This window comes from Urocitellus parryii, chromosome X (genome assembly GCF_045843805.1).
Source record: "Urocitellus parryii isolate mUroPar1 chromosome X, mUroPar1.hap1, whole genome shotgun sequence".
NCBI lineage: Eukaryota > Metazoa > Chordata > Mammalia > Rodentia > Sciuridae > Urocitellus > Urocitellus parryii.
Genome location: NC_135547.1, coordinates 69,068,113 through 69,095,798, shown reverse-complemented (window position 1 = coordinate 69,095,798; position 27,686 = coordinate 69,068,113). Strand labels below are relative to the sequence as shown.

General features: G+C 35.3%; 1 protein-coding gene across 1 annotated transcript in view; it reads left to right on the top strand.

Moving 5' to 3' along the window:
- LOC113199412 (vascular endothelial growth factor receptor kdr-like) overlaps positions 1–27,686 on the top strand; it is a 308,409-nt gene that overhangs the window by 104,382 nt on the left and 176,341 nt on the right. The window contains exon 10 of the mRNA XM_077793590.1: positions 280–452. Coding sequence (XP_077649716.1) covers positions 280–452 — 173 coding nt within the window. The remainder of the gene's footprint in view (positions 1–279; positions 453–27,686) is intronic.

The window sequence follows — 27,686 nt, the reverse complement described above, 5'->3', positions numbered from 1 at the left end:
CTTTGTTTGTTTTTATGCAGGATCTCACTAATTTGCTTTGGGCCTTTCTGAGTTTCTGAGGCTGGCTTTGAACTCACAATCTTCCTGCTCAGCTTCCCAAGCCACTGGGATTACAGGCATGTGTCACCATGCCCAGCAACAGCCAGGAAATTTGATGAAATGGGTTCCATTGCTCTGATTCTCTTTGTTGACCATAATGAAGCATAAGCCTATGGGGAGAAGGTTTTATGTCCTAGAGGGCCAACATTGTATTTATCATTCCTTTCTCATGCGTTATAGGTTCAAAGATGGAAAACCACTCCCAGTAAACCATACCTTCCAGCTGGACCCTCTAAACTACAGACTCAAAATCCTGGAAGTTAATGTAAAGTATGCTGGAAACTACACTTTTGCCCTGAGCAATACCAAGCATGGCCTCTACAAAAACATCACTGTACAACTGATTGTCAATGGTGAGTTTTGGGGATTTGGATCTATGCAACAGCTCTAGGTTCCTTTCTTGGTGCTATTAGAAAAGATATTTAATGCAAGAGTCAGATAGTAACTACCATAGCTATGCAGAGACAGAGGTTTTGGAAATGCCTATTTGTTGCCTAGAGTTTTTGCTTGGCACTTAATGGTGATAACAATTTTAGTGCTCAGATTAACTAGTTGTCCGTCATTTTTTGTTATCAGAGATCCTCAAAATTGGCATCTTCTTATTAAGAAAATATTATTTGAGGTGCAGAGATCCAAAAATAAACTGTCTGGTTCTCTACATTAAAAGTGTATTATTAAAGAAGAGTAACATGTTGTTTCCCATGGCCCATCTAAGAGCCACCTCTGATAGTTTCCTTCAAAAGTATGACAATATAATATCAGTAGATTATTGTCATAGCTCTTGCTATCTGACTTGAAAACCAATGGTTTTAGCTTATCAGAGTGGCAAGTCAGTGCTTTAGCCTAGCTTATATTTAGCCTATTTTATATTTCACCTATGAACTTCTGATTATGGGGGAGCAAATGGTGGGGTCCATGAGGAATAAGAGCCATTCTTGGATAGGACTGTCCTTTCCCTCATTTTTTAAAATTCTTGGTTCACTAGAGACCAAAATAAGAGGAGAAGTTTTCTGGATCTTCATTTGTCTCTATGATTATGCCTCTTCATCCCTCCTTTATCAATACCATTGATTTGCAAAGGGTTTGGATTGGGGGAGGGAAGGAGGAATGCTTCCCCGAAACTAGTATAGCATTTATTTCTTTTGTATTGATCATAGACCATCTTTGTCATTTGTCTATCCTTTCTTACCTATGACTGTTTCCTATAAAACTGGATTTCCAATATCAAAAGAATATATAAATTTGAAAAATTTAAAATCACTAACTACCACTATCCCCATTACCAACATAATTGTCATAGTTAAGTGTTTCCAATCTGGATATTGAGGTAAGCACCTCAATTAAGGTTTATCACTTAACACTCTAGCAATCAGGTGGGCAGTTAGAGAAGGCAATGATAGGCTTAGAACCTATTTTTATACCTACTCTGTCTTCAGTCCCCACTGGCTAAGTGACCTTAGGCAAATCACTTTTCCCTTATGATCATCAATTTTATAATCATTAAAAAGAATACCAGGGTACTTTCTTCACAGGGCTATCATATTAATGACATGCGGTGAAGAGATGTTTCATCTTTTTCCTTCTCTTTCATCTCAGATGTCTGCTAAAATTGTTAATCATTACTACTTTGGCAACATATTTTGGGCACCATCATTTCCAAGACACCCTATTTTCTTTTCTTTTTTTTTTAAGAGAGAGTGAGAGAGGAGAGAGAGAGATAGAGAATTTTTAATATTTATTTTTTTTTAGTTCTTGGTGGACACAACATCTTTGTTGGTATGTGGTGCTGAGGATCGAACCCGGGCCGCACACATGCCAGGCAAGCGCGCTACCGCTTGAGCCACATCCCCAGCCCGACACCCTATTTTCAATATAAAGTGAGGTAACTAGAAACAGACTGAGGGCTATTCCAAACCAGAAAATGAAGGCCAAAGTCAGACCAAGGAATAAAATTCCCAATTACACACATTACTTTTATTTCCTGTATGATCCTGTGTGTTAAACCCACTCTCAGGATTTAATCAAATGGATATGTGAAGAGTAAGTAATGAGGAAAACAAAAACCTGGTAACACTTATGCTTCCTAGAGTATCTGCTCAAAAACCATGGGTTTTATTTTCTCAAGATCATATTGCCTGATTTTTCCTTTTCTTTCTTTTTTCATTACACTGACAATCAACCAATGCATTAAACATATAACTTTATTAGATAAAGTCAATTCAGAGCTTTTCTGAACCAAAATAGTCACTTTTGAAGGCAGTTAAGAGACCAAGGGTTTAATCATTAGCTGTGATCTCTTTTCCCATATCCCTACAGAATATGCTGGTGGGACTGTTTGGAATGTTACAAGACGAGTAGATGCATCCCCAGAAATATATTGGCCTTACTTCCAAGTTAGTGTGTTCCAATGAACCACTTTCATTCCCAATTTCCATATCTGTGGAATGGGTATTATGATGATCATGATAGAACATAACTTTGGACACTTTTCTCTCTAGTATGTTTCTATCCTGAAAAAGTAAAACTACACTATCTTATGTGGCACTATAAGGTAAAATGTAAATATGAAAGGGAGTCATTCTGGCTGAACAGAAGGAAGAATTTCTTTTTCCTTTTAAACAGTAATATTGTTGAACAATGGAACATGTCTTGTGAGATAATGATCATCCTGTCTATAGAGGTAGAACAATTACTAGGTAAGGAGGGCATAGGAAGTATTTTGGTAGTCAATTGCCTTTAAAGCCCTGGTAATCTTGAGATTCTATTTTAACACAGCTTATTATAATAATAGATTCATTGCCTAGGTGCATTCAGTGTTAAATCTAGAACTGAATGATAAGTGTCTGTTTAAGGATCATATTACAAATGGCTGTGGCCTGGTCTTTGGCAAAGAGAAAAATGGAGGGTTCATAAGGGAGACTGAGTGCTACCCCTCTATCAGGACTTACCTATTTCTTTATCTAATATCCAGAGTGAGAAGTGAAACCATTTCTAGTATGGATCAGAAGATAAAGGAAAAATAAACCTTACTTTTTCGTTTCTTATGGAAATGCCTCCTTAGCCAAAATTCAGACCAAAACACTACATTGTTTTTCATTTCCTTTGCCAGATTTCCCCATGAGAAAGTGACTAGAGAAACAAACAAACAAATACAAACTAAACAAAATCCATCAACAGGTTCTTTTCTCCCTCCATCCCATCATGAGTTATTCAAGAGAAATCAGTATAGCAAGATGAGGCCAGGCTAGCCAGCAGCTCCACTGGTTGTTATTTATTCTCAAATCTCTGCCCCCTGTACCTAATTAGTGCTGGAGAAGTGAGGGGTCAGCAAGATCTCTGAATTATCAGCTTATATTTTTAAGGTAGTTCCTCTTCCTTTCAGTGCACTTTTTAAGTTAGTGGGAGGCAGGTAGAAGTCATGCAGACCCTGGTGAGACGACTACTTTGGAGTTAAAATGGAGCCAAAGGGGTCAACCTGGCAATGGATAATGTTTTTTTTTTAATATTTATTTTTTTAATTGTAGTTGGACACAATACCTTTATTTCACTTATTTATTTTTATGTGGTGCTGTGCTGAGGATCGAACCCAGGGTTTTGCACGTGTGAGGTGAGCGTTCCACCGCTGCTGAACCACAACCCCAGCCCTGGATAATGTTAAGAGGAACACTGTAGAGGGGTCTAGGCCAAGGGGCTTACTTTAAGCAAATGGTCCACTATTTTCTCTTTTAATATTATACAGAATCCATGTGTATGTACCTATGACACTTTCAGGAAACATTAAATGTTGAAAATTCACAGAGGCTCTTTCTATTGTGTTGGAAAGAAGCAAACAAGATAATGGGCTGGAGGACTAAAAGTTTAGGTCTTCTGCCAAAAATTCTATGTTTATTGACAATTTTTGAAATTCATTCTCATTCATATTCTCTCTCTCTCTCTCTCTCTCTCTCTCTCTCTCTCTCTCTCTCTCCACCCCCCATGACTTTGGAGAGGGAGAGACAGCAGCATGATCTCTTTTTCTCTCACTCGAAAATGTCAATGAATCAAATGTTTCTTGAGCCACCTGCTGGATTCCAGGCACTATTATAGGCACTGAGATTATTACAGGAAATAAAATAGACAAAATGTGATAGTAAATGTACATTTTAGAAGGGTGTAAATAAAAAACAAAATAAATAAATGTTCAATATATCAGTTAATAGCACTTATAAATGCTATGAATACATGAAAAGCAAGAAGATTGGGCAAGAGAGTGATGGGGTGTCAATTTCTATGCTTTATTGTCCTATGAATCTTTGGATGAAATATTTTGTAGATATCTGTAGATATTTTAGAGGGAGTTCAGTTCTTTATGGAAATGGGTAGTCAGAAAAGACTGAGACCAGTTGGAAGAGGATAGAGGTTCTTTCGTGAATACGAACAGTGTGTTTCTTCATTAGACAAGGGAAAGTATCTTTCCCAGATCAATGTGTAAAGCATTTTGGTGTATATGGTTTCATTTATATTCATGTCTACAATGAAATGCGAGTTTTAACCTCATTCTTTAAAAGCACCCGTAGATATAGATATTATATTGGAAGTGGATGGTTGTATCTTCTTTAACACTGACTTTAATAGCTGCTTGGGTCTACTTGTCCATGAAAAAGGTACTTAATTGTCTAATCTTTACTTGATTTAGCCTCAAAGTTTGTCACCAGGTCCCACTGAGGCAGACAGATATCCACCACAGTGTATTAATGAAGAGCATAGGGACAAGACTGACCAAGTCAGGAGTCTAAATAGTGGTTCAGCATAGAGACTTAAAGCCCACTCTATAACCCCATCCAGGCAGGGAAGTACCTGGTACAGCACATTTTGCCAAAGCACAGGAACTAGTTCTGCCTGATTCAGGAGTTCAAACATTAGCTATGCTCAGTCTCAAAGGTCAGCAAATCCCTATCTAGGCAGAAGGATGCTACAGAGCATTTCTGCAGAACAAAGGAACTAAACCTGCCCCCAAATGGGTGAATAAATAGCACTTTTGTTCAGTCATAGAGACAATGACAAGATTCTGACCAAGAAAGGAAGCAAGCCTCAAATATACTTTTGAAATATGTACAACCTCTGTTTCTGTTTCATGAGAAGTGACTGCCTACCATGGATCCTAGCCTGTAGATTTATCCAGTTACAGAACTCAAATAGTGGTATCTATAGCTAAAGAATATACCCCATAACTTGTACCAATCAAAGGTGATGACAGTGCCCAACAGTTTCACCTGATGATGCTACTGAGCAAGTGGACTTACTGGGCAGTGAATCCCAGCCAGAAACAACAGAATCTAACAGAAAAGTCAGTGGCCCAGCCAGCTAGTGAACCCAATAGAAAACTTTGCCTGACCAGTGTCATTACCATCTGATCCATCCAGATTCATAGGCTATACTGAGTAATGAAGGTCCACCTTTGCCAAAGAACACCCACAATGCTGAAAGAGGTGACTCTCTCCTGGAATGTACAGACACCAATGTAATGACACAGTGGTTACCAAGATTCAGGGAATCATAAATCCTCCAAAAGAAACTAATATCACTCTAACAATGAATCCTAAAGAAATGGAGGTAAATCAGATGGCTAAGAATTCAGAAAAGACTTCTTAAAGAAGTTCAAAGAATTACAAGGACCCAAAGATAAAAGTTGAATGAACATTAGAAAGCAATACACAACCAAAATGAGAAGTTTCATTAAAAAAGGGGAGAAATAAATTGCTGATATTAAAACAAATCAATAGAAAAACAGGAAAAGTACTCAGTTAACTCCAAAGACAGAACATTTAATATGACTGAATAATAAGAGCAAAAGAATAATAAAAGAATAAAAAAATTCTTATAGGAATTACAGAGGACCATCATGAGGGAGAAAGGAACAAAGATCTACAAAACTATTAGCAAAATGGCAGTGGTAAATCATTATATACCAATAGTGACCTTGAATGTAAATGGATTAAACTATCCAATCAAGACAAAGTGACTGAGTGGATTAAAAATTATATGCTGCATATAAAAGTATCAACTCAATTTTAAGGACACATATAGACTGAAAATGGAGAGATAGAAAAATATTTCACATAAATGTAAACCAGAAGACAGATGGGGAACTCTGTTTATATCAGACAAAATAGGCTTGAATTAAAATTTTATCTCTAGTTTTAATGAAGGACCTTATATAATGATAAAAGTGGCAATTAATAAAGAAAATATAATTATACACACACATACCTAGTTAAAATTTAAAAGGTACCCAAATATGTAAAACAAAAATGAATAGATTATAAAAAACAATAATAACAGAGGACTTAAATTTCCCATGTTCACCAATGGATAGACAGATTATCCATATAACAAGCCAATAAGAAAAATTTGGATTTGAACTACACTTTAGCAACAATTGAACCCAAGACATATATAGAACATTCCATCTAACAGCAACAGAATACACATTCCTCTTAAGTACATACAGAATATTCTCCAAAATACATCATATATTTGACTAGAAATCAAGTCTGAACAAATGTAAGAAGATTGAAATAATATAATTTCTTTTATGATCACAATGGTATAAAAGTAGAAATCAATAACAGGAGAAATCTTGGGAAATTCATAAATATATAGGAATTAAATACCATATGATCCAGAACAAGCAATGCTTAAAATAGGAATTCAAAAGACATATCAAAATGTATAGAAACAAAAGGAAGTGAAAACACAATATACCCCAAACTTGTAGGACACAGCAAAAGCAGATCTAAGAGAAAAAATTATAACAACAAATACCTACACTAAGAAAAAGATAGATCTTAAATGAACTAGCAAACATAAAAACTCAAGGAACTTTCTAGACAAGAACAAATTTCAAAGTTAACCAAAGAAAGGAAATAAGCAATAGCCAAGCAGAAAGAAATAAATGAAACAGGGAAAAAAATCAACAAAAATAAAAGTTGTTAGCTTGTAAAGACAAAGTCAACACTTTTGGGGGTAGAATAAGGAAAAATGAGAGAAGACTCAAATAAAGTCAGAAATGAAAGGAAAGATTGCAACTGATACCAGAGAAATACAAGGAAAATAGAGATTACTATGGACACTTGTACAACAACAAATTGGATAACCTTAAAAAATGGATAAATTGATATGTAACATACTGTGTTAGATTTCAATTACTATAACATATACCTAAGATAAACAACTTATAATCAGGAAAGATTTATTTTGGATCATTGTTTCAGAGATTTCAATCCATGGTCAGTTGTGTATTGTTTTTGGGCCTATGGTGAGGCATTATACCATGGTGTGAGTATGTATTGAAGGAAACTGCCTGGAAGCCAGGAAGCAAAGAGTGAAGCAGGAAGGTACCAGTGTTCCAATATCCCACTCAGTGGCACATCCCTAGCGATCAACATTCTTCCCAGTAGGTCACTCCACCTCCCTATAGAACCATAGTCTGTAAAACAGCATTTAGCACAGGAACTTGGGGGAATTTGGGATCACATATTCAAACCATAGCAACAACTAAGAATAGGTCATGAAGAAATAGAAAAATCTCAGCATACCAATAACTAGTAAAGAATTTATAATAAAAAGTCTCCTAAGAAAGGAAATTGCAGAACCTAGTGGCCACACAGAGGAATTCTACAAAATAGTAAAAAATAACTGTTGCCATTCCTTCTCAAACTCTTCCAAAAAAAAAAAAAGTTTTTAAGGAGGAAATACCACCAATGCCCTTATGAGTCCAGCATGAACCAAGTATTAAAACCAGATTAGGACGTTACGAGAAAAGAAAATTACAGGCCAGTATCCCTGATAAATATAAATGCAGAAATCTCAAAAATATTGCTAAGAAACTGAATTTAACAGCACATTAAAAGAATCCTTCACCATGATGGAGTGGGATTTATTCTAGAAATGCAGAGTTGATTCCACATCTGAAAATGCATGAATGGGACCAATCACATTAACAGAAATTAAAAATATAATCTGAATCAGGTGCAGAAAAACATTTGACAAAATTCAGCATCCTTTCATGATAAAAATTCTATTTGACATACTGATTTCATTTCCTTTGGATAAATACTTATTAGTAGGTTTGCTGTACTGTATAATACTTCTGTTAATTTTTTAATGAGAAACCTCTGTATGTTTTTCATAATGGTTGTATTAATTTACAGCACCACCAAAATTTTATAAGAATTCCCCCTTTTCTGCACTCCTGCCAAAATTTGTTAATTTTTGTGTTTTTGATTATGGTCATTGTAACTGGGGTGAGATGACATCTTGTTGTGGTTGAAAGTACATTTCCCTGATGACTGGTTATGTGAAGCATGAGTTTTGTATTCTTATTTGCCATATTTTATTTTATTTTGAACAGTTGTGTTGATTTTTGATTATGGCTATAGATAGCCAAGATATGGACAAAAACAAGATGTCTATTCAAGAATGAATATGTAATGAAAATGTGGTAAATATACACAATTAGTCCAGCAAAAAGGATGGAATCCTGTCATTTGTAGCAACAGAAATGGAACTGGTGGACATTAGGTTAAGTGAAATAAGTTAGGAACATAAAGACAAATATTGCATGTTTTTACCTGTCTGTAGACACTAAAAAATTAATTCCCTGGTAGTAGAGACTAAATAGTGATTATTGGAATTTGGGAAGTGTGGGAGAGATGGAGAGAGTGTGTTTAATGGGTACGGGTATGTAACTGAACAGGAGGAATAACTTCTCATGCTTCCAACCACAGTGGGTTAATTGTGCTTGACAACAGGTAATAAATATTTCAAAATAGGTAGAAGAGAGGACTTTGAATATTCTCAACATAAAGAAGTGATAAATCTCTGAGATGATGGTTATACATTATCATTATACATTGCATACATGAATGGGAATATCATGCTGTACCCATAAATACAATGATTATGTGATAATTAAAGAAGAAAAAAATCTCAAGAAATTCAGCACTGAAGGAATAGTACTTCAACAAAATAAAGGCCATATAGGAGAAGTCCACAGTTAACATTATACTTAGTGATAAATTAGAAAGTTTTTCCTCTAAGGTTAGAACAAGAAAAAAAGATGTGTGAGCTACTCAGTTTAATTTAGCATATCACTGGGAGTCCCTGCCAGGGGAATTGGTCAAGAAAAAAAATGTATCCAAATAGGAAAGGAAATAATGAAATTGACACTGTTTTCTGATGACATGATCATATATTTGGAAGTCCTTAAGAACTAATAGACCAATTTGGGAAGTTGAAGGATACAAAATGAACTTACAAAAGTTAATAGTGTTTCTCTACACTAAATAGAGCTAGACAAAAAAGAATTCAAGAAAATAATCTCCTTGAGAGATTAAAGAAGATGAAGTAGAGAAAGGCTGCATTCCTAGTTGCTCTGTGGCTCAGAATTCAAGCATTGGGAGAACTGTAACCTAAGTGAGGTGGCTGAAAGAGGGACTTAACTAAAATTCAATATTGGATAGTCATAGTGTCTTAGAGACTTGAAAATTAGGTATATTAAAGAAGAAAAGAATACATTGAAGTCAAGCTAGTTATAGCTGCACCATCCACAGTATGGGTGGTGGTTCAACAAAGAGGAGAAAGAACATACAGAAAAACATAGATTTGGAACAAAAAACCTTCAAGATCAGAAAAGAATCTTGAAGCTAGCTGATCCAGAGGCTGTGCTGTACACACATGATGAAAAGTGCTCTCTGTCTTTTTAACTATTGTTGAGAGCTGAGGTGGAAGCCATCTTGAAGCAACCATGCTGCAGCTGTTATTTCTGGAGCTGGGAGATAATTGAGCACTGCCACACTGTCCCAGCCACTGCCTACTATGTGGTCTAGGGTGTACCTAGCACAAGGTGAGTGAAAAGGGTACGGAAATATTCTACCAGGAGAATTCACATCAGAAAAGCAAAGAGGAACACAACTTCTCATTTGATTTTGGCAGCTTATGTAACCAGGTAAAGCAAGTCAGTAATATGAAGAGGTGGGTGTGAATACACTCAAGAATTAAGACTGTGAAGGCAGTATTTGTGGACAACAGTGTGTGTGGAGGATTGGCTACTCTACCCCAAAAAGTAGAATTCTTGGGAGGCTCCTGAGATCCATACTGCTGCAGAGATCAGTAACTGCCAGACCCCAGAAGTGTGCTGATCTAACCTCGATAGCAGATGCCACAGAACAAACCCTCTGAAGCCAAACTTGCTGGAACTCCACTCATAAAACTCTGCAGCAGCTCCACCTTGGAAGTGCACATACCTGATCTGTGTAGATAAAACTCTAACTGAACTGAACAGTACTTACCATTTTACCCTATCTCATAATTGGCTTGAGACTTATTTCAAATAGTTTCAGTCTCAGGCCACTCCAGCTGGCAGCTCAGAGAGTAACACAAAAAGAGGAAGGCGTTAATAACTCCTGAGCTTTTGTGCTCTCTCTCTCAGTACATACCTCAAGGAAAAAATAGAGAGAAAAAAATGTTGGGCATAGGCAATGACTATCCATTATTGTTGACTGTTTTGAACTTCATTGGAGATAGCATTGTCATGTTTCATTAAGAATCATTTTGAACACTCTCTCTCTCTCTCTCGTGTGTGTGTGTGTGTGTGTGTGTGTGTGTGTGTGTGTGTATGTTTGAGAGTTCTTGCTGTGCTGATTGGTTCTGGGAAATATATACATATACATACCTGTTTCTTCTCATTTTTAGTATTTTAATGTAGTTATTTTTCCTTTCCTTGTCTTTAGAGATTTAGAGTTTTTTGGGGGGGTTTTATATTTTGGTTTTGTTTTGCATTATTTTCATTTGTGTGTTCCTTTTGTTTATCTTTGGTCTTTTCTTCTCCTGCGAAAAGGTAAATTCTATTTATTCCTTTTCCTCCCTCTGTTACTTTTTTCCTCCTTCCTTATAAACATCACTTGCTACATTTCCTATGAATTTTCTGTTCCCTTTTTAAAATCATAAATACTTTTCTGTCTTCTTGTCACATTTTCTTTTCTCTTAATAACTGTATTTTTACCATATTTTAATACAAATTGGTTTATATAACTCTGGCCCCCTGCTGTGGTTGACATAGCTGATTACTGATGTTTTCTTCTAAGCTGGATATAGTCCACGGATATTGTTTTTACCATTCACAATTGTTGACCCTACCATTCCTATTTCTTGTGGTAAGTAATATGGCATGTGTCATGGAAGGAATTGAGTATTTATTTTAATGCTATATATTGTTTGCTTTGGTTTTATTGTTATTGTTTGTTTTGTCCTATTCTGTGAGGTTCTTGGAACCTACAGGGACAATACAAGTTCATAGGTAAAAACTCAACTGTTAGAAAAAACTCAACCCAAACATTGCATCTTGCTCAACACATAAATTAATAACATCTGATCTTGAGCTATGCTTTGGTTCAAAGGATTGAAGAGATAAAACCCAAACCAACAACCAGGCCACAAGTAGAAACAGGGGTTGGCCTCCAGGCCCAACATACAGACACCCATTGCTACATCAAAAAGAGAGAATTAACACAAAGACCAAACAGCAATCTTGGAAATGAAAGACACAATAAATCAAAATGTTCAGTTGAAAGTCTCCCTAATAGTGTAAACAATGCTGAAGGCAGAATATCAGAGCTAGAAAGCAGAGTGGCTAGCTTTGAACATTCAGACAGTATTAAAGAAAAAAAATGTCACCATGGTCAGAATATATAAGAACTCTGGGATAAATTTTGAGACCAAAATGAAGAATCACTGGAATTGAGGAGTGTTGTGAAATACAGGCTAAGGGAATTCATAACCTCTTCAGGAAAATAATAACAAAAAATTTCCAAACCTTGAGAATGAGGTGAACTTCCATATTACAGGTTGCATTCAGAAACCCAAATAGACAAGATCCTCTCAATGACACATTATATTATTATATAGAACCTCTCCATGACACATTATACTTAACATGAATAACATGAATAACAAGGAGAGAATTTTAAAAGCCTCAGTGAAAAATGTCAGGTGACCTTTAGAAGAAAGCCAGTCAGAATGTCTTGTGATTTCTGAGCCAAATTCTAAAAGACAGAAGGGCTTAGAATGATGTCTTTCAAGTCCTGAAATAAAATAACTGACAACCAAGACTACTATCCAACACAGCTATCCTTAAAAAAAAGAAAAATAAAAACCTTCTAAGATAAGCAGAAACTAAAATAATTCATGGCTACTAACTTGGTACTGCAGAACTTAAGGAAATAACCTACAAAGAAGAAATCATAAACAAACCCCAGAGCTCCCAGATGTACAAATCTCACTTGAAAAATAGCTAGGCAAATTAGAAACAGGGCCAAATTAAACATTATAAACAAGTCAAAAGTGCAGGAATTACTAAACATCTCTTTGTAATAACATTAAATGTAATTAATCTCACTTCTCCAATTAAATGACATTGAGTGGCAGAATGGATTGAAAAACACAAATTGGCTTTGTGTTGTTTGCAATAGATGTATCTTTCAGGCAAAGATAGCCAGGCTGAAAGTGAAAGAATGGGAATAGATTTACAATGTGAATGGAGCCACAAAGCAAGCAGGAGTACCTACTCTCATATCTGTCAAAGCAGACTTCAAACCAAAATAAATCATAAGAGACAAAGAATGTCACTTCCCCTACTGGTAAAGGGAACAACCCAACAACAATAAATAATACTAAATATTTATGTCCCAAATGTAGGTGTAACTAATTACTTAAAAGATATAGTACTTGAAGCCTCAGATAGAACCCAGTAATAATACTGAGTAATTTCAACATGCCTTTCTCACCATTAGAAGATCATCCAGATGTAAACTGGGTAAAGACTTTTTGGATCTGAAAAAATTGGAAATCAAATGGACTTACCAGACGTCTGAGAATAGTTCATCCAACAACAGCTACATACATGTTCTTCTCAGTGGCTCATAGCATCTTCTCTAAATAGAAAATATTTTAGGCCATAAAGAATATATTTCTAGACAAAAACTGCCAAACCGAATCAAGAAGATATGAAAACCTAAACAGACAACAACTAGAAATGAGATAGAAGCAGTAGTAAAAAAAACCTTCCAAAAATGGAAGTCCCAGGAACAGAAAGATTCTCAGATAAAGTCTACCAAATCTTTAAACATGAACTAATGGCAATACTCCACAAATTATTACATAAAATAAAATGAGAAGGAACACTTCTAAATTTATTCTATAAAACCAGGATCACACTTGTCACAAAGGCAGATAAGGACACAGCAAGGGAATAAATCTATAGACCAATATTCATAAAGAAATTAGAAGCCAAAATGCTTAATAAAATATTAGCGAATCGTGTTCAACAATATATTATGAAGACTGTACAACACAGCAAAGTTGGTTTTATTCCAGAGATTTAAGAATTGTTTAATGTATGCAAATCAAAAAATGTAATTCATCCTATAAATAGAATTAAGGATCAAATTACTTAGTCAACTCAATAGATTCAGAGAAGGCCTCTGACAAAATTCAGCTCCCATGATAAAACACTGAAGAAACTCAGGATAGAAGGAGCCTATCTTAATATCATGAAAGCTATATATGAAAATCCAAAAACCAACATCATAGTAAAGGGGTAAAAACTGAAAACATTTTCTTTAAAAATCTCAGGCAAGACAAGGATGTCCACTCTCACCTCTTCTATTTCATACAGTCCTAATAATTCCAGACATAGAATAGGCAAGAAAAAGAAATAAAATGAATAAAAATTTGAATGAAAGAAGTCAAACTATTATTGCTTGTAGATAGAAGATTCAAAAATCTTCACCAAAAGTCTGCTGTAACTAATAAAACAAATATGGCAAAGTTGCATGTTATAAGATCATCATACAAAAATCATTGCTTTCATATATATCAACAAAGAATCTGCTGAGAAATATGGAAAACAATTCTATTCACAATTGCCTCAAAAATACCTAGGAATAAATCTAGTCAAGGAAGTGAAAGACCTCTACAATGAAACTAATACAATATTGAAGAAAGTAATGGAAGAAACCTTCAGAAGATGGAAAGACCACCCATGTTTGTTGATAGGCAGAATTTATATTGTTAAAATGGACATAGTATCAATACTAATATATTGATCAAATGCAATCTCCATCAAAATACCAATGACATTCTTTACAGAACTGGGAAAAAATAGTCTTAACATTCATTTGCAAGGATAAAAGACCCAGAATAGCCAAAACAATTCTAAGCCCCCAAAAGCAATGTTGGATGTATCACAAAACTTGACTTCAAATTATACTGCAGAGATATAGTAACAAAACTGCATGGTTCTGTCATAAAAATAAACTCATAGACCAGAATAAAAGACAAAGAGACAAACCCACAAAGACACAGTCATCTTTTCCTTGACAGAGATGCCAAAATATACATTGGAGAAAAGACCCAGCATTTTTGAAAAATGGTAATATGAAAACTGGGAACCATATGTACAAGAATGAAACTAGTCCTCTCACCCTGCATAAAATTCAACTCAGAATGGATAAAGGATCTAGGGATTAGATTATATACTGTGTATCTCCTAGAAGAAAACATAGAGTCAACATTTCAGCATATAGGCACAAGCAACAACTTTCTCAATAGGAAACATAAATCTGAAGAAATAATGCCAAGCATTAGTAAATAGGATAACATCAGATTAATAAGCTTCTTCATAGCAAGGGAAATAATTAAGATTGTGAAGAGAGAATCTATGAAATGGGATAAAATCTTTGCTAGCTTCTCTTCAGACAGATGAGTAATATCTAGATTATATAAAAAACTCAAATACTTTGAACCACAAATTCTTATAAACCAGTTAACAAATGAGCAAATTGAACAAAGCTTCTCAAAAGAAGAAATGCAAGTGGCCAAAAATATATGGAAAAAATGTTCAACACCATTAGCAATTAGGGAAATGCAAATCAATACTATGCTGAAATTTTATCTCACACCAGTCAGAATGGAGTCATTAAGAATATATTTAATAAATGCTGGATTGGATGAGGAGAAAAAGGAACTCTTATACACTGTTAGTGGGATTGTAAATTAGTAGAACCACTATGTAAACCCAAAATGGAGGGTCCTCAAAAGACTAGGCATGGTTATACAGTCATCCCCATGTTTATAGAAGCACAATTAACAACAGCTAAACTATGCAACTATCCTAGAGTTCCATCAATGGATGACTGGAGAAAGAAAATGTGGTATATATACACAACAGAGTTTTATTCAGCCATAAAAACATTGAATTATGTAACTTGCATTTAAATGGATGGAACTAGAGACCACTATGTTAAGGGAAATAAGTCAAACTCAGAGGATAAGGGTTGTATGTTTTCTTTGATATGTGGATGCTAGATAGGTGAAAGGGAAAGACAGGTGGAGTTAGATATCATGAAAATCAAAGGCAAAGCACTAGAGAAAAGAGACCAAAGGGTGGGAGGAGGGGAAGAAGTTGGGAAGTATTTGGGGAATGATATTGGCCAACTTACATTGTTACATTTATATTGTCTGCATGTTTGAATATGGAACAAATGCCATCATTATGTGCAACTATGATGTGCCAATAAAGAATGTTGGGAAATAAAGAAAATAAGCTCCTTTACAATAGCTACAAAAAAGAAAAGATAACCTGTTCATAAATTGAAAAATTTTTTTCTTTTATTTTTTATTTTTTTAATTTTTTTTATTGGTTGTTCACAACATTACAAAGCTCTTGACATATCATATATCATACATTAGATTGAAGTGGGTTATGAACTCCCAATTTTACCCCAAATGCAGATTGCAGAATCACGTCGGTTACACATCCACAATTTTACATAATGCCCTATTAGTAATTGTTGTATTCTGCTACCTTTCCTATCCCCTACTATCCCCCCTCCCCTTCCCTTGCATCTTCTCTCTCTACCCCATCTACTGTAATTCATTTCTCTCCTTGTTTATTTTCCCATTCCCCTCACAACCTCTTATATGTAATTTTGTTTAGCAATGAGAGTCTCCCTTCATTTCCATGCAATTTCCCTTTTCTCTCCCTTTCCCTCCCATCTCATATCTCTGTTTAATGTTAATCTTTTCTTCCTGCTCTTCCTCCATGCTCTGTTCATAGTTGCTCTCATTATATCAAAGAAGACATTTGGTATTTGTTTTTTAGGGATTGGCTAGCTTCACTAAGCATAATCTGCTCTAGTGCCATCTATTTCCCTGCAAATTCCATGATTTTGTCATTTTTTAGTGCTGCGTAATATTATATGGTGTATAAATGCCACATTTTTTTATCCATTCATCTATTGAAGGGCATCTGGGTTGGTTCCATAGTCTAGCTATTGTGAATTGTGCTGCTATGAACATCGATGTGGCAGAATCCCTGTAGCATGCTCTTTTAAGGTCTTCAGGGAATAGTCCGAGAAGGGCAATAGCAGGGTCAAATGGTGGTTCCATTCCCAGCTTTCCCAGGAATCTCCATACTGCTTTCCAAATTGGCCGCACCAATTTGCAGTCCCACCAGCAATGTACAAGTGTACCCTTTTCTCCACATCCTCGCCAGCACTTGTTGTTGTTTGACTTCATAGTGGCTGCCAATCTTACTGGAGTGAGATGGTATCTTAGGGTGGTTTTGATTTGCATTTCTCTGACTGCTAGAGATGGTGAGCATTTTTTCATGTACTTGTTGATTGATTGTATGTCCTCCTCTGAGAAGTGTCTGTTCAGGTCCTTGGCCCATTTGTTGATTGGGTTATTTGTTATCTTATTGTCTAATTTTTTGAGTTCTTTGTATACTCTGGATATTAGGGCTCTATCTGAAGTGTGAGGAGTAAAAATTTGTTCCCAGGATGTAGGCTCCCTATTTACCTCTCTTATTGTTTCTCTTGCTGAGAAAATACTTTTTAGTTTAAGTAAGTCCCATTTGTTGATTCTTGTTATTAACTCTTGTGCTATGGGTGTCCTATTAAGGAATTTGGAGCCCGACCCCACAATATGTAGATCGGAGCCAACTTTTTCTTCTATCAGACGCAGAGTCTCTGATTTGATACCAAGCTCCTTGATCCATTTTGAGTTAACTTTTGTGCATGGCGAGAGAAAGGGATTCAGTTTCATTTTGTTGCATATGGATTTCCAGTTTTCCCAACACCATTTGTTAATAACATTAAAATGTCCATTCTACCCATAGAGATCTAAAGATTCAATGCAGTCCCCATCAAAATTCCAATCATTATTTTCACAGAAACAGCAACAACAACAAATCCTTGATTTTATATAAAACCACAAGCCAATACAATGTTGAAGAAAACTGATGGCATTACCCTACCTGACATCAAGCTATATTTCAAACTGGTAGTAATAAAAATAACATAGTACATAAATATAGTTATATAAACCCATTGAGCATAATAGAGATGCTCAATTTTATATATGCAGTTATGGTCAACTGATCTTAAAGAAGGGAACAAAGAATACACAATTGGGAAAGTATAGTAATGACACTGGGAAAGCTGTATGTTAACATTCAAAAGAATTTATTTGGATCCTTGTATTACAATATATACAAAATGAATTAAAGACATAAATGTAATGCTTGAAACTCTTAAACTACTATAAGATACAGAGAAAAGCTACAAGACATTGGTCTGGGCATTTATTATCATTATTTGAATATGAACACTAAAGTATAGGCAACAAAATAAAAATAGACAAATGGGATTTTATCAATGTGGAATGCTTCTGCACAGCCTAGGAAACAATCAACAGTAAAGAGAAAACCTGTGGAATGGGTGAAAATATTTGAAAGCCATATATGTAATAAATGGTTAATATTCAAACTACATAGTGAACACACACACACACACACACACACACAAAACTCAATAGCAAGAACACAAATAATTCATTTAAAAATAGGCAAAGGGAGAAGGACTTGCCCCGCAACCACCAGTGGAGGAAATGGTACCACCCCGAACTCAGAATTTTGACATTTAGAAATCTAAATATTTCAGGGAGATTCCAAGATGGTGGGCTAGAGGGAGGCAGCATCCTGTGTTGCTCCATGACCCAGATCTAGTTAGAATACTGCATGTCAGAGAGTGTAAGAGGAGCCCTATACAGCTGATTTCCACAGAAATCACTAGCGCTGTGACCCCCTTGCAGGACTCAGAGCCCAGCGTTCCAGCAGGAATCCAGATCCCTGGCTGACAAAACCCAAAGCTCAGAGTTCAAGCCCACACAGGCCTCTCACTCAGCTTAGAAGAATCACCTATCAGCACCTCTGCAGAACTCCAGACTGTGCTCCACTCCCATGCAGGTCACTCGGCTACTACCTACCCAGAGCACAACCCCATTGCCTGGCTCCCCCACCTCACCAGATACCCTGGCACTGGAAGCAGACTGACTCCATCTTAGATAACCTTTCTCACCATATTTGGTGAGGGCAGCTCTAAGATCGGATCTCTATATGGCCAGGTACCAGGTATCCAACTCCTCCACCTCCCAAGTGGTGATTACTCACACACTGACCACCCAACACAAAAACGGCTCCCAGTTGGGCAGGTATGCACTGTGCCAGGGTGCAGTCCACCTGGTGTGAGCCTAGGTGTTAGAGGTCCCGTAGGTGGGAACTGCTAAGTGAAAGGATAAGACTAAAGTTTGGAGCCTAACAGAGAGACCAGGAGCTGGGAAATCCCCAGGCAAGAGAGGGAGACAATATGGGGCACTCAAGTCAGACAAGTGGTCCTAAAAAGAGACCCGTGAGGTGCAGTCTCCCTGCAGAGACTGGCAGGTGGCACTCCGTTACAGATGCCCTACACCAGGACTAGTTTTCCCACCCTGGTTACCTACACCATACTGAGGACAGAGACACCAGCTTAAAACAGACAACCCCATCTATTGGATGAGAAGAGAAAAGATATGGATCTCTAAAACTAGCAACAACCCTGGTTTCATCTTTTGAGTATATATTTATTTTCTTTCTCTTCTACCCCTCTGTCCTCCAGCCCTCACATCCCCAACGTATGTGAAACCAAGAACTTTGCATGAAATAGGATTTTGAGGACTGAGTCATCTGAATAATACAATATAGAGGTGTTGTATATGCCTTTTCCCCTCTTTTTTCTTCTCTCATTTTTCTTCCCCCCTCTAAATTTTACTATTTTAACATCCTTTATTTTTCTAAATATGTATGTGTGTTTGTTTTATGTACTCTACTATATTACTACACACTTGTCTACTCTTAATTACTTCCTGTCTATTCTCTTACTACCAACCCTCTTCAGTAGATTTCCCTTTCACATTTCCAAAGATATATTAACTCTATACCCTTACATCTTTCCCCCTTAGCATATATCGTACTACACACCACCCCCAGTTCATTGTCCACCATCATAAACTATAACCTTTTTATGAAACTACTGAATATATTTTAGATAATAATAGAATTCAATATTTCTGTACATTGAGACTAAACTGTAAATGTATTAATAACAACAAATTGTTCATAGGTGATATATTGTGGATATTGAGATCTGTTAACATTGTCCTTCCCCACAAAGGAGGGATCTTGGAAGCCTACTAGAGCACTACAAATCTATAGGGTAAAAACAGTGACACCCCAGACCCAGAGAGCTGGAAAGGAAGACACACGAGAAACATGAAAAGACAAGGGAAGAAAGTACCTCAAACAAATCAAGACACCACATCATTAGAATCATTGGCAGCCACAGGAGAAAAAAATGACAGAGAAAGAGTTCAGGATATTCATGGTTAAAATGTTCTGTGAACTCAAGGAAGATATAAGAGAGCAAATACAAGCAGTGAAAAATCACTTTGACAAGGAGCTACATAAACAAATCCAAGAAACAAATCCAAGAAGCAAAAGATCACCTCAACAGGGAGATAGAGGTTCTATAAAACAAACAAACAAAAAACAACAGAAATCCTTGAAATGAAAGAAACAATAAACCAAATTAAAAACTCAAATGAAAGCATCACCTACAGAGTACACCACTTAGAAGATAGGACATTAGACAATGAAGATAAAATATATATAATCTTGAAAAGAACACAGACCACACAGCGATAATGATAAGATACCATGAGCAGAACATTGAAGAAATATGGGATAGCATAAAAAGACCAAATTTAAGAGGTATTGGGATAGAGGAAGGCATAGAGGTCTAAATCAAAGAAATGAAAATCTATTCATAGAAATAATATCAGAAAATTTTCCAAACATGAAGAGTGAATTGGAAATCCAAATTCAAGAAGCCTACAGGATACCAAATGTAAAAAATCACAACAGATCCATACCAAGGCACATTATAATAAAATGCCCAATATAGAGAATAAGGAGAGAATTTTAAAAGCCACAAGAGAATTAGATAACGTACAGGGGAAAACCAATTAGGATAACAGCAGATTTTTCAACACAGACTCTGAAAGCTAGAAGATCCTAGAACAACATATATCAAATTGTGAAAGAAAAAGGGTGCTAACCAAGCATCATGGACCCAGCAAAATTAAGCTTTATATTTGAAGATGAAATAAAAAACTTCCAAAATAAACAAAAATTAAAAGAATTTATAGCTAGAAAACCGGCACTATAAAACATCCTTGGCAAAATATTCTATGAAGAGGAAACAAAAACAACAATGAAATCAGCAGAGGGAGATAGTACCATAAAGGAAAATCTAATCAAAGAAGAAAATCAAGTCAAGTTAAATAACAAAAATAAACAAATATGGCTGGAAATACAAACCAAGTCTCAATAATAACCCTGAATGTTAATGGCTTAAACTCACCAATCAAAAGATATAGGCTAGCAGACTGATTAAAAAAAGGCCCAACAATACACTGCTTTCAGGAGACTTATCTGATAGGAAAAGACATACACAGACTGAAGGTGAAAAGTTGGGAATAATCATACCTCTCACATGGACTACAGAGGCAAGCAGGAGTTTCCATCCTTGTATCAAATAAAGTAGACTTCAAGCCAAAGTTAATCAAAAGGGATAAGATGGACATTACATACTGCTCAAGGGAACCAAACACCAACAAGACATAACAATTATAAATATTTTTGCCCCAAACCATGGTGCAGCTATGTTCATCCAACAAATTCTTCTCAAGTTCAAGAGTCAAATTGATCACAACACAATAATCTTGGGTGACTTTAACACACCTCTTTCACCACTGGATATATCTTCCAAACAAAAGTTGAATAAAGAAACTATAGAACTCAATAATACAATCAATAACTTAGACTTAACTGACATATTTAGGATATTTCAACCTGCATCAAGTAGATACACTATCTTCTCAGCAGCATAGATCCTTCTCTAAAATAGACCATAAAATACACAACAAAGCAACTCTTACCAAATACAAAAAGTTGAGATACTAACATGCATTTTATCAGATCATAATGGAATGAAATTGGAAATCAATGACAAAACAAAAAATAAAAATTTCTCCATCACCTGAGACTAAACAATATGTTACTGAATGAACAATGGGTTACAGAAGACATCAAGGAGGAGGTTAAAAAATTCTTAAAGGTAAATTAGACACAACATATCAAAATCTCTGGGAAACTATGAAAGTAGTACTAAAAGGAAAATTCATTGCATGGAGTTCATTCCTTAAAAGAAGGAAGCATCAACAAATAAATGACCTCACACTACGTATAAAAACCCTAGAAAAAGAAGAAAAAATCAACAGCAAAAGACAAGAAATAATAAAAATTAGAGCTGAAATCAATGAAATTGAAACAAAAGAAACAACTGAAAAAGCCATACAAAACAAAAAGTTGGTTCTTTGAAAAAATAAATAAAATTGACAGACACTTAACTATGCTAATAAAAAGAAGGAGAGAGAAAACTCAAATTACCAGCATACATGATGAAAAAGGTAATATCACAACGGACACTATGGAAATATAGATAATAATTAGAAATTATTTTGAAAATTTATACTCCAATAAAATAAAAGACATTAAATGCATTGGCAAATTTCTTAAGTCATACAGTTTGCCCAGTTTGAGTCAGGAAGATATACACAACTTAAACAGACCAATATCAAGTGATTAAATAGAAGATGCCATCAGAAGCTTACAGACCAAGAAAAGCCTAGAACTGGATGGATACACAGCCTAGTTCTACAGGACCTTTAAAGAAGAACTAATACCAATAATCTATAATTTATATCAGAAAAATAGAAAAAGAGGCAGCACTCCCAAATTCATTCTATGAGAGCAATATCACCCTGATCTCAAAAGCAGGCAAAGACACATCCAAAAAAAAAAAAAAAAAAAAGAAAACTTCAGACCAATATCTCTAATGAACATAGATGCAAAATTTCTCAATAAAATTCTGGCAAATCAAATACAAAAACATATCAAAAAGATTATGCACCATGATCAAGTGGGATTCATCCCAGGGATGCAAGATAGTTTCAACATATGGAAATCAATAAATGTAATTCATCACATCAATAGACTCAAAGATAAGAATCATGTGAACATCTCAATAAACACAGAAAAAAGCATTTGACAAAATACAGCACCTTTACGTGTTCAAAACACTAGAAAAACTAGAGATAACAGGAACATATCTCAACATTAAAAGGCTATCTATGCTAAGCCTCAGGCCAACATCATTGTAAATGGAGAAAAATTAAAGGCCTTCCCTATAAAAACTGGAATAAAACAGGGATGCCCTCTTTCACCACTTCTATTCAACATAGTTGCTGAAACATTTGCCAGAGCAATTAGATGAAAGAAATTAAAGGGATATATATATATATATATATATATATATATATATATATACTTAAATTAGCACTGTTTGCTTATAATATGATTCTATATCTAGAAGACCCAAAAAGCTCCACCAGAAAACCTCTAGAACTAGTAAATAAGTTCAGCAAATAGCAGGATATAAAATCAACACCCATAAATCAAAGGCATTTCTGTATATCAGTGACAAATCTTCTCACAGGGAAATGAGGAAAACTACCCTATTCACAATAACCTCAAAAAATTATTTGGGAATCAATGAAGGAGATGAAAGATCTATACAATGAAAACTACATAACCCTAAAGAAAGAAATAAAAGAAGACCTTTGAATACGGAAAGATATACCTTGCTCTTTCATAGGCAGAATTAATATTATCTTAGTGACCATACTACCATACAGATTTAATGCAATCATGATCAAAATCTCAATGGAATTCCTCATAGAAACAGAAGAAGCAATCATGAAGTTCATCTGGAAAAATAAGAGAACCAGAATAGCTAAAGCAATCCTTAGCAGGAAGAATGAAGCAGGGTGGTATCACTATACCATACCATAAACTATACTACAGAACAATAGTAAGAAAAACAGTATGGTATTGGCACCAAAACAGACTGGTAGACCAATGGTACATAATAGAGGACACAGAGACTAACCCACAAAATTACAATTATCTTATATTAGACTAAGGTGCCAAAAACTTGCACTGGAGAAAAGATAGCATCTTCAACAAATGGTCCTAGGAAAACTATAAATCCATATGCAACAAAATGAAATTAAACCCTATCACCATTCACAAAACTCAACTCAAATTGGATCAAGGACCTAGGAATTAAACCAGAGACTGTACATCTAATAGAAGAAAAATGTAGGTCGTAATCTTCATCATGTGGGATTAAGCCCCAACTTCCTTAATAAGACTCCTATACTGCAAGAATTAAAACCATGAATCAATAAATGGGAAGGAATCAAACTAAAAAGTTTCTTCTCAGCCAAAGAAACAATCTGTGAGGTGAACAGACAGCCTACATTCTAGGAACAAATTTTTACCCCTCACACATCACATAGAGCCCTAATCTCTAGGGTATATAAAGAACTCAAAAAGCTAAGCACCAAAAAGAAAAAACAATAATCAACAAATGGGCCAAGGACCTGAAAAGACACTTCTCAGAAGAAGATATATAATCAATCAACAAATATTTAAAAATGTTCATCATCTCTAGCAATTAGAGAAATGCAAATAAAAATCACTCTAAGAGATCATCTCACTCCAGTCAGAATGGCAGCTATTATGAGGACAAACAACAATATGTGTTGGTAAGGATGTGGGGAAAAATGTACCCTCATACATTACTGGTGGGACTGCAAATTGGTACAGCCAATGTGAAAAGCAATATGGAGATTCCTTGGAAAACATGGAATGGAACCACCATTTGACCCAGTTATCCTTCTCCTCCATCTATACCCAAAGGACTTAAAAACAGCATACTACAGGGACACAGACACATCAATGTTTATAGCAGCACAATTCACAATAGCTAAACTGTGGAGCCAAACTAGATGCCCTTCAGTGGATGAATGGCTAAAAATTATGTAGCATATATACACAATGGAATTTTGCTCAGCAATAAAAGAGAATAAAATCATGGCATTTTCAGATAAATGGATGGTGTTGGAGAAGATAATGCTAAGTGCAGTTAGCCAATCCCCAAAAAAACAAATGCCGAATGTTTTCTCTGATATGAGGCTAACTCATAGTGGGGTAGGGAGGGGAACATGGGAGGAATAGATGAATTCTAGATAGTGCAGAGGGTTGGGAGGAAAAGGGAGGGAGCAGGGTATTAGCAAGGATGGTGGAATGTGATAGACATCATTATCCAGAGTACATGTATGAAGACATGAATTGGTGTCAACATACTTTATTTACAACCAGAGATATAAAAATTTGTGCTGTATATGTGTAATAAGAATTGTAATGCATTCCGTTGTCATTTATTTTTTTAATCAATAAAAAATAAAAATAGGCAAGTCCTTAACACAAAGTTATTGAAGGAATATATAAAAATTACCCAAGATACATAAGACATGCTCAACTCACTAATCATAAGGCAAGTGAAAGTTAAAGTTGTATATTACCTTACACCTATCAGTTGATTGTTTATAAAAAGTTAAAGGTAAATACTGATGAATATATAGTAAAAGGCAAGACTTGGACCCTGTTGGGAAAACTGTAAATTTGTATAGTCACTGGAAAACTGTATGATTGTTCCTCTGAACTCTAAATATAGAATTACCCTATGGTTAGCAATTTCACTTCTGGGTATTTATCCAAAGAAAATTATATCACTATGTAGAAAGGATATTGGTACTCCTATGTTTATTGCAGCATTATTCACAGACCCAAACTTATGCAATTAATCTGTGTCCATCAATGTTATAATGGATAAAGAAATATGTATATATGCATACACACCCTATAATATTCTTCCTTAAAAATGAGGGAAATATTTTCATTCTGTACAACATGGATGACCTTAGAAAACATTATGATAAATGAAAAAAATCAGGCATAGAAAGACAAATATTGCATTTATGTGTGGAATTTTAAAACATCATGCTAATAAAACCAGATAGAATAATTGTTTCTCTTAGGGACCAGGGGTATGGAGAGATTGAAGATGTTGGTACAAAGGTACGAAGTTTCAGTTAGAAAAGAGAAATGTTTTTTTTTTTTTTGAGATCTGCTTACATACTATAATTTTAAAATTGCTAAGACAGTAAATTTAAAGTATTCATACTAAAAAGTGATGTGTTTGAGGAGATAAATATGTTAATTAGCTTTATTTACTTATTATACATTGTAGACATATATCCTCACTTTTTACCCCATAATATATACATTATTTTTCAATATATAATTTTAAAACATCAGAATCCAAATATATATCTACACTCCATGTTCATAGTAGCATTATTCACAATAGTCAAGGAATGTAAGCAATATAATTGATCATCAACAGGTGAATGGCTAAAACTATAAATGCATGTATTTGAATATTATTGTTTTAAAATGAAAGAATAATCCTGCCTTTGTGACAACTTTAATGAACCTGGAAGACATTGTACTAAATGAAATAATCTAGACATAAAATAAGAAATGCTACGTAATTCAACTTATAGGAGCCTTCTAAATTACTCTGAACCATAGAAGAAGAGAATGGAATGGAGTTGGCTGGGGAAAAGGGAGTTACTAGTTAAAGGGTATGACAATTCAATTATGCAAGGTGAGTTTGTCCTAGAAATCAAACTGCACAACATAATTAACAATACTATATTATATATTTAGAAAATTGGTATGAAGGTAGATCTCATGTTAAATGTTCTTATAATATAGAATAACAGTCAAAAGAGGCCTCTGCTATGTTGTATATTAATGCTTTATTTTAAAAATAATTTTGTAGTTGTAGATGGGTAGCATGCATTTATTTTATTTGTTGATTTTTGTGCAATGCTAAAGATCAAACCTAGTGGCTCACATGCTAGGTAAGCATTCTGTCACTGAGCTACTACCCCAGCCCACAGTCCTTTAGTTTTTGCTCCATGGAGGTATCATGGTGAAACCAGAGTTTTAAGATGAAATTATATTTTCACTTCTTCTGGCAGATGGGGTCTGTGCAGGCTGCAGGTTTCATCAATTTTCTTCTGGGTTCTTCTCTCACAAACCTGAAGAATAAAATTTACATACAATTATGAAAGGGAAGATTGATCGGTGTGGGATTTGTTTTGGAGGAGACAGAATTCCCATGATGTGGAAGGGGACCTTATACTGTTACAAGGCTGGGACGTTCTGGAAAAATGAGGCAGCATGAATGTCCCTCTCTTCAAACCCTGATTCTTTTGATCAAGTCTGAAATATTTCAGACATTTTAGTTCAGAGTTACAGGCATGAGTTTATAGCCTGGAATAATGGCTTGTCAAGAAAGAGGTCAGTCATCTTATTTCCAGTTCAAACAATGTGTTTGTCTCAAACATTAGGCTCTGCCAGCAGCTATAACTTGCTAATAAGCATTAGTTTATAAAAAGGGGGAACTCATGAAAATAGAAGGAGAACAGTGAATTAGAGGAAAGGAATCAAGGGGGAGGTAGGAAATATGGGATAGAAAACAAGAATGGAATGAGATTGAATAGGAAAATGGAAGGGGACACTTTAAAGGGAGGGGGTGAGTCCTCTCAGAGGGGGAGGGACCTTGTGCCTCTCCTGAACTTCAGTTTTATTAGGGATCTCAGAGAAGTTTCCAGTGAGTCCTGCCCAAGTCCACCTCTTGACGTTTGACTGACAGCAGGATAACATCAGACTTTCAAGTTCCCACTGTCATGACATCTCTAAGTCACCTTGACCTATGCTGTCAGGTTCTAATTTGATTATTTTTTATATTAAAATATTTTTATTAGTGTATTATTGTTATATATGACAGTGAATTTCATTGTGACATATTCATACGTGCATAACATAATTTGCTTCATTTTCATTACCCAGTACTTCATTTTCCCCTTCTTTCCTTCTCCTTCATCTCCTTCATCTCCTCCCTCTACCGATCTTCTACTTATTTTTTTTTAAATTGGTGCATTATAATTATACATAAAACTGTGATTTATTGTGATATATTCAGATATGCACATAGCATAGTCAATCTCATTCCATTGTTGTTTTCTATCCCATATTTCCTACCTCCCCCTTGATTCCTTTCCTCTAATTC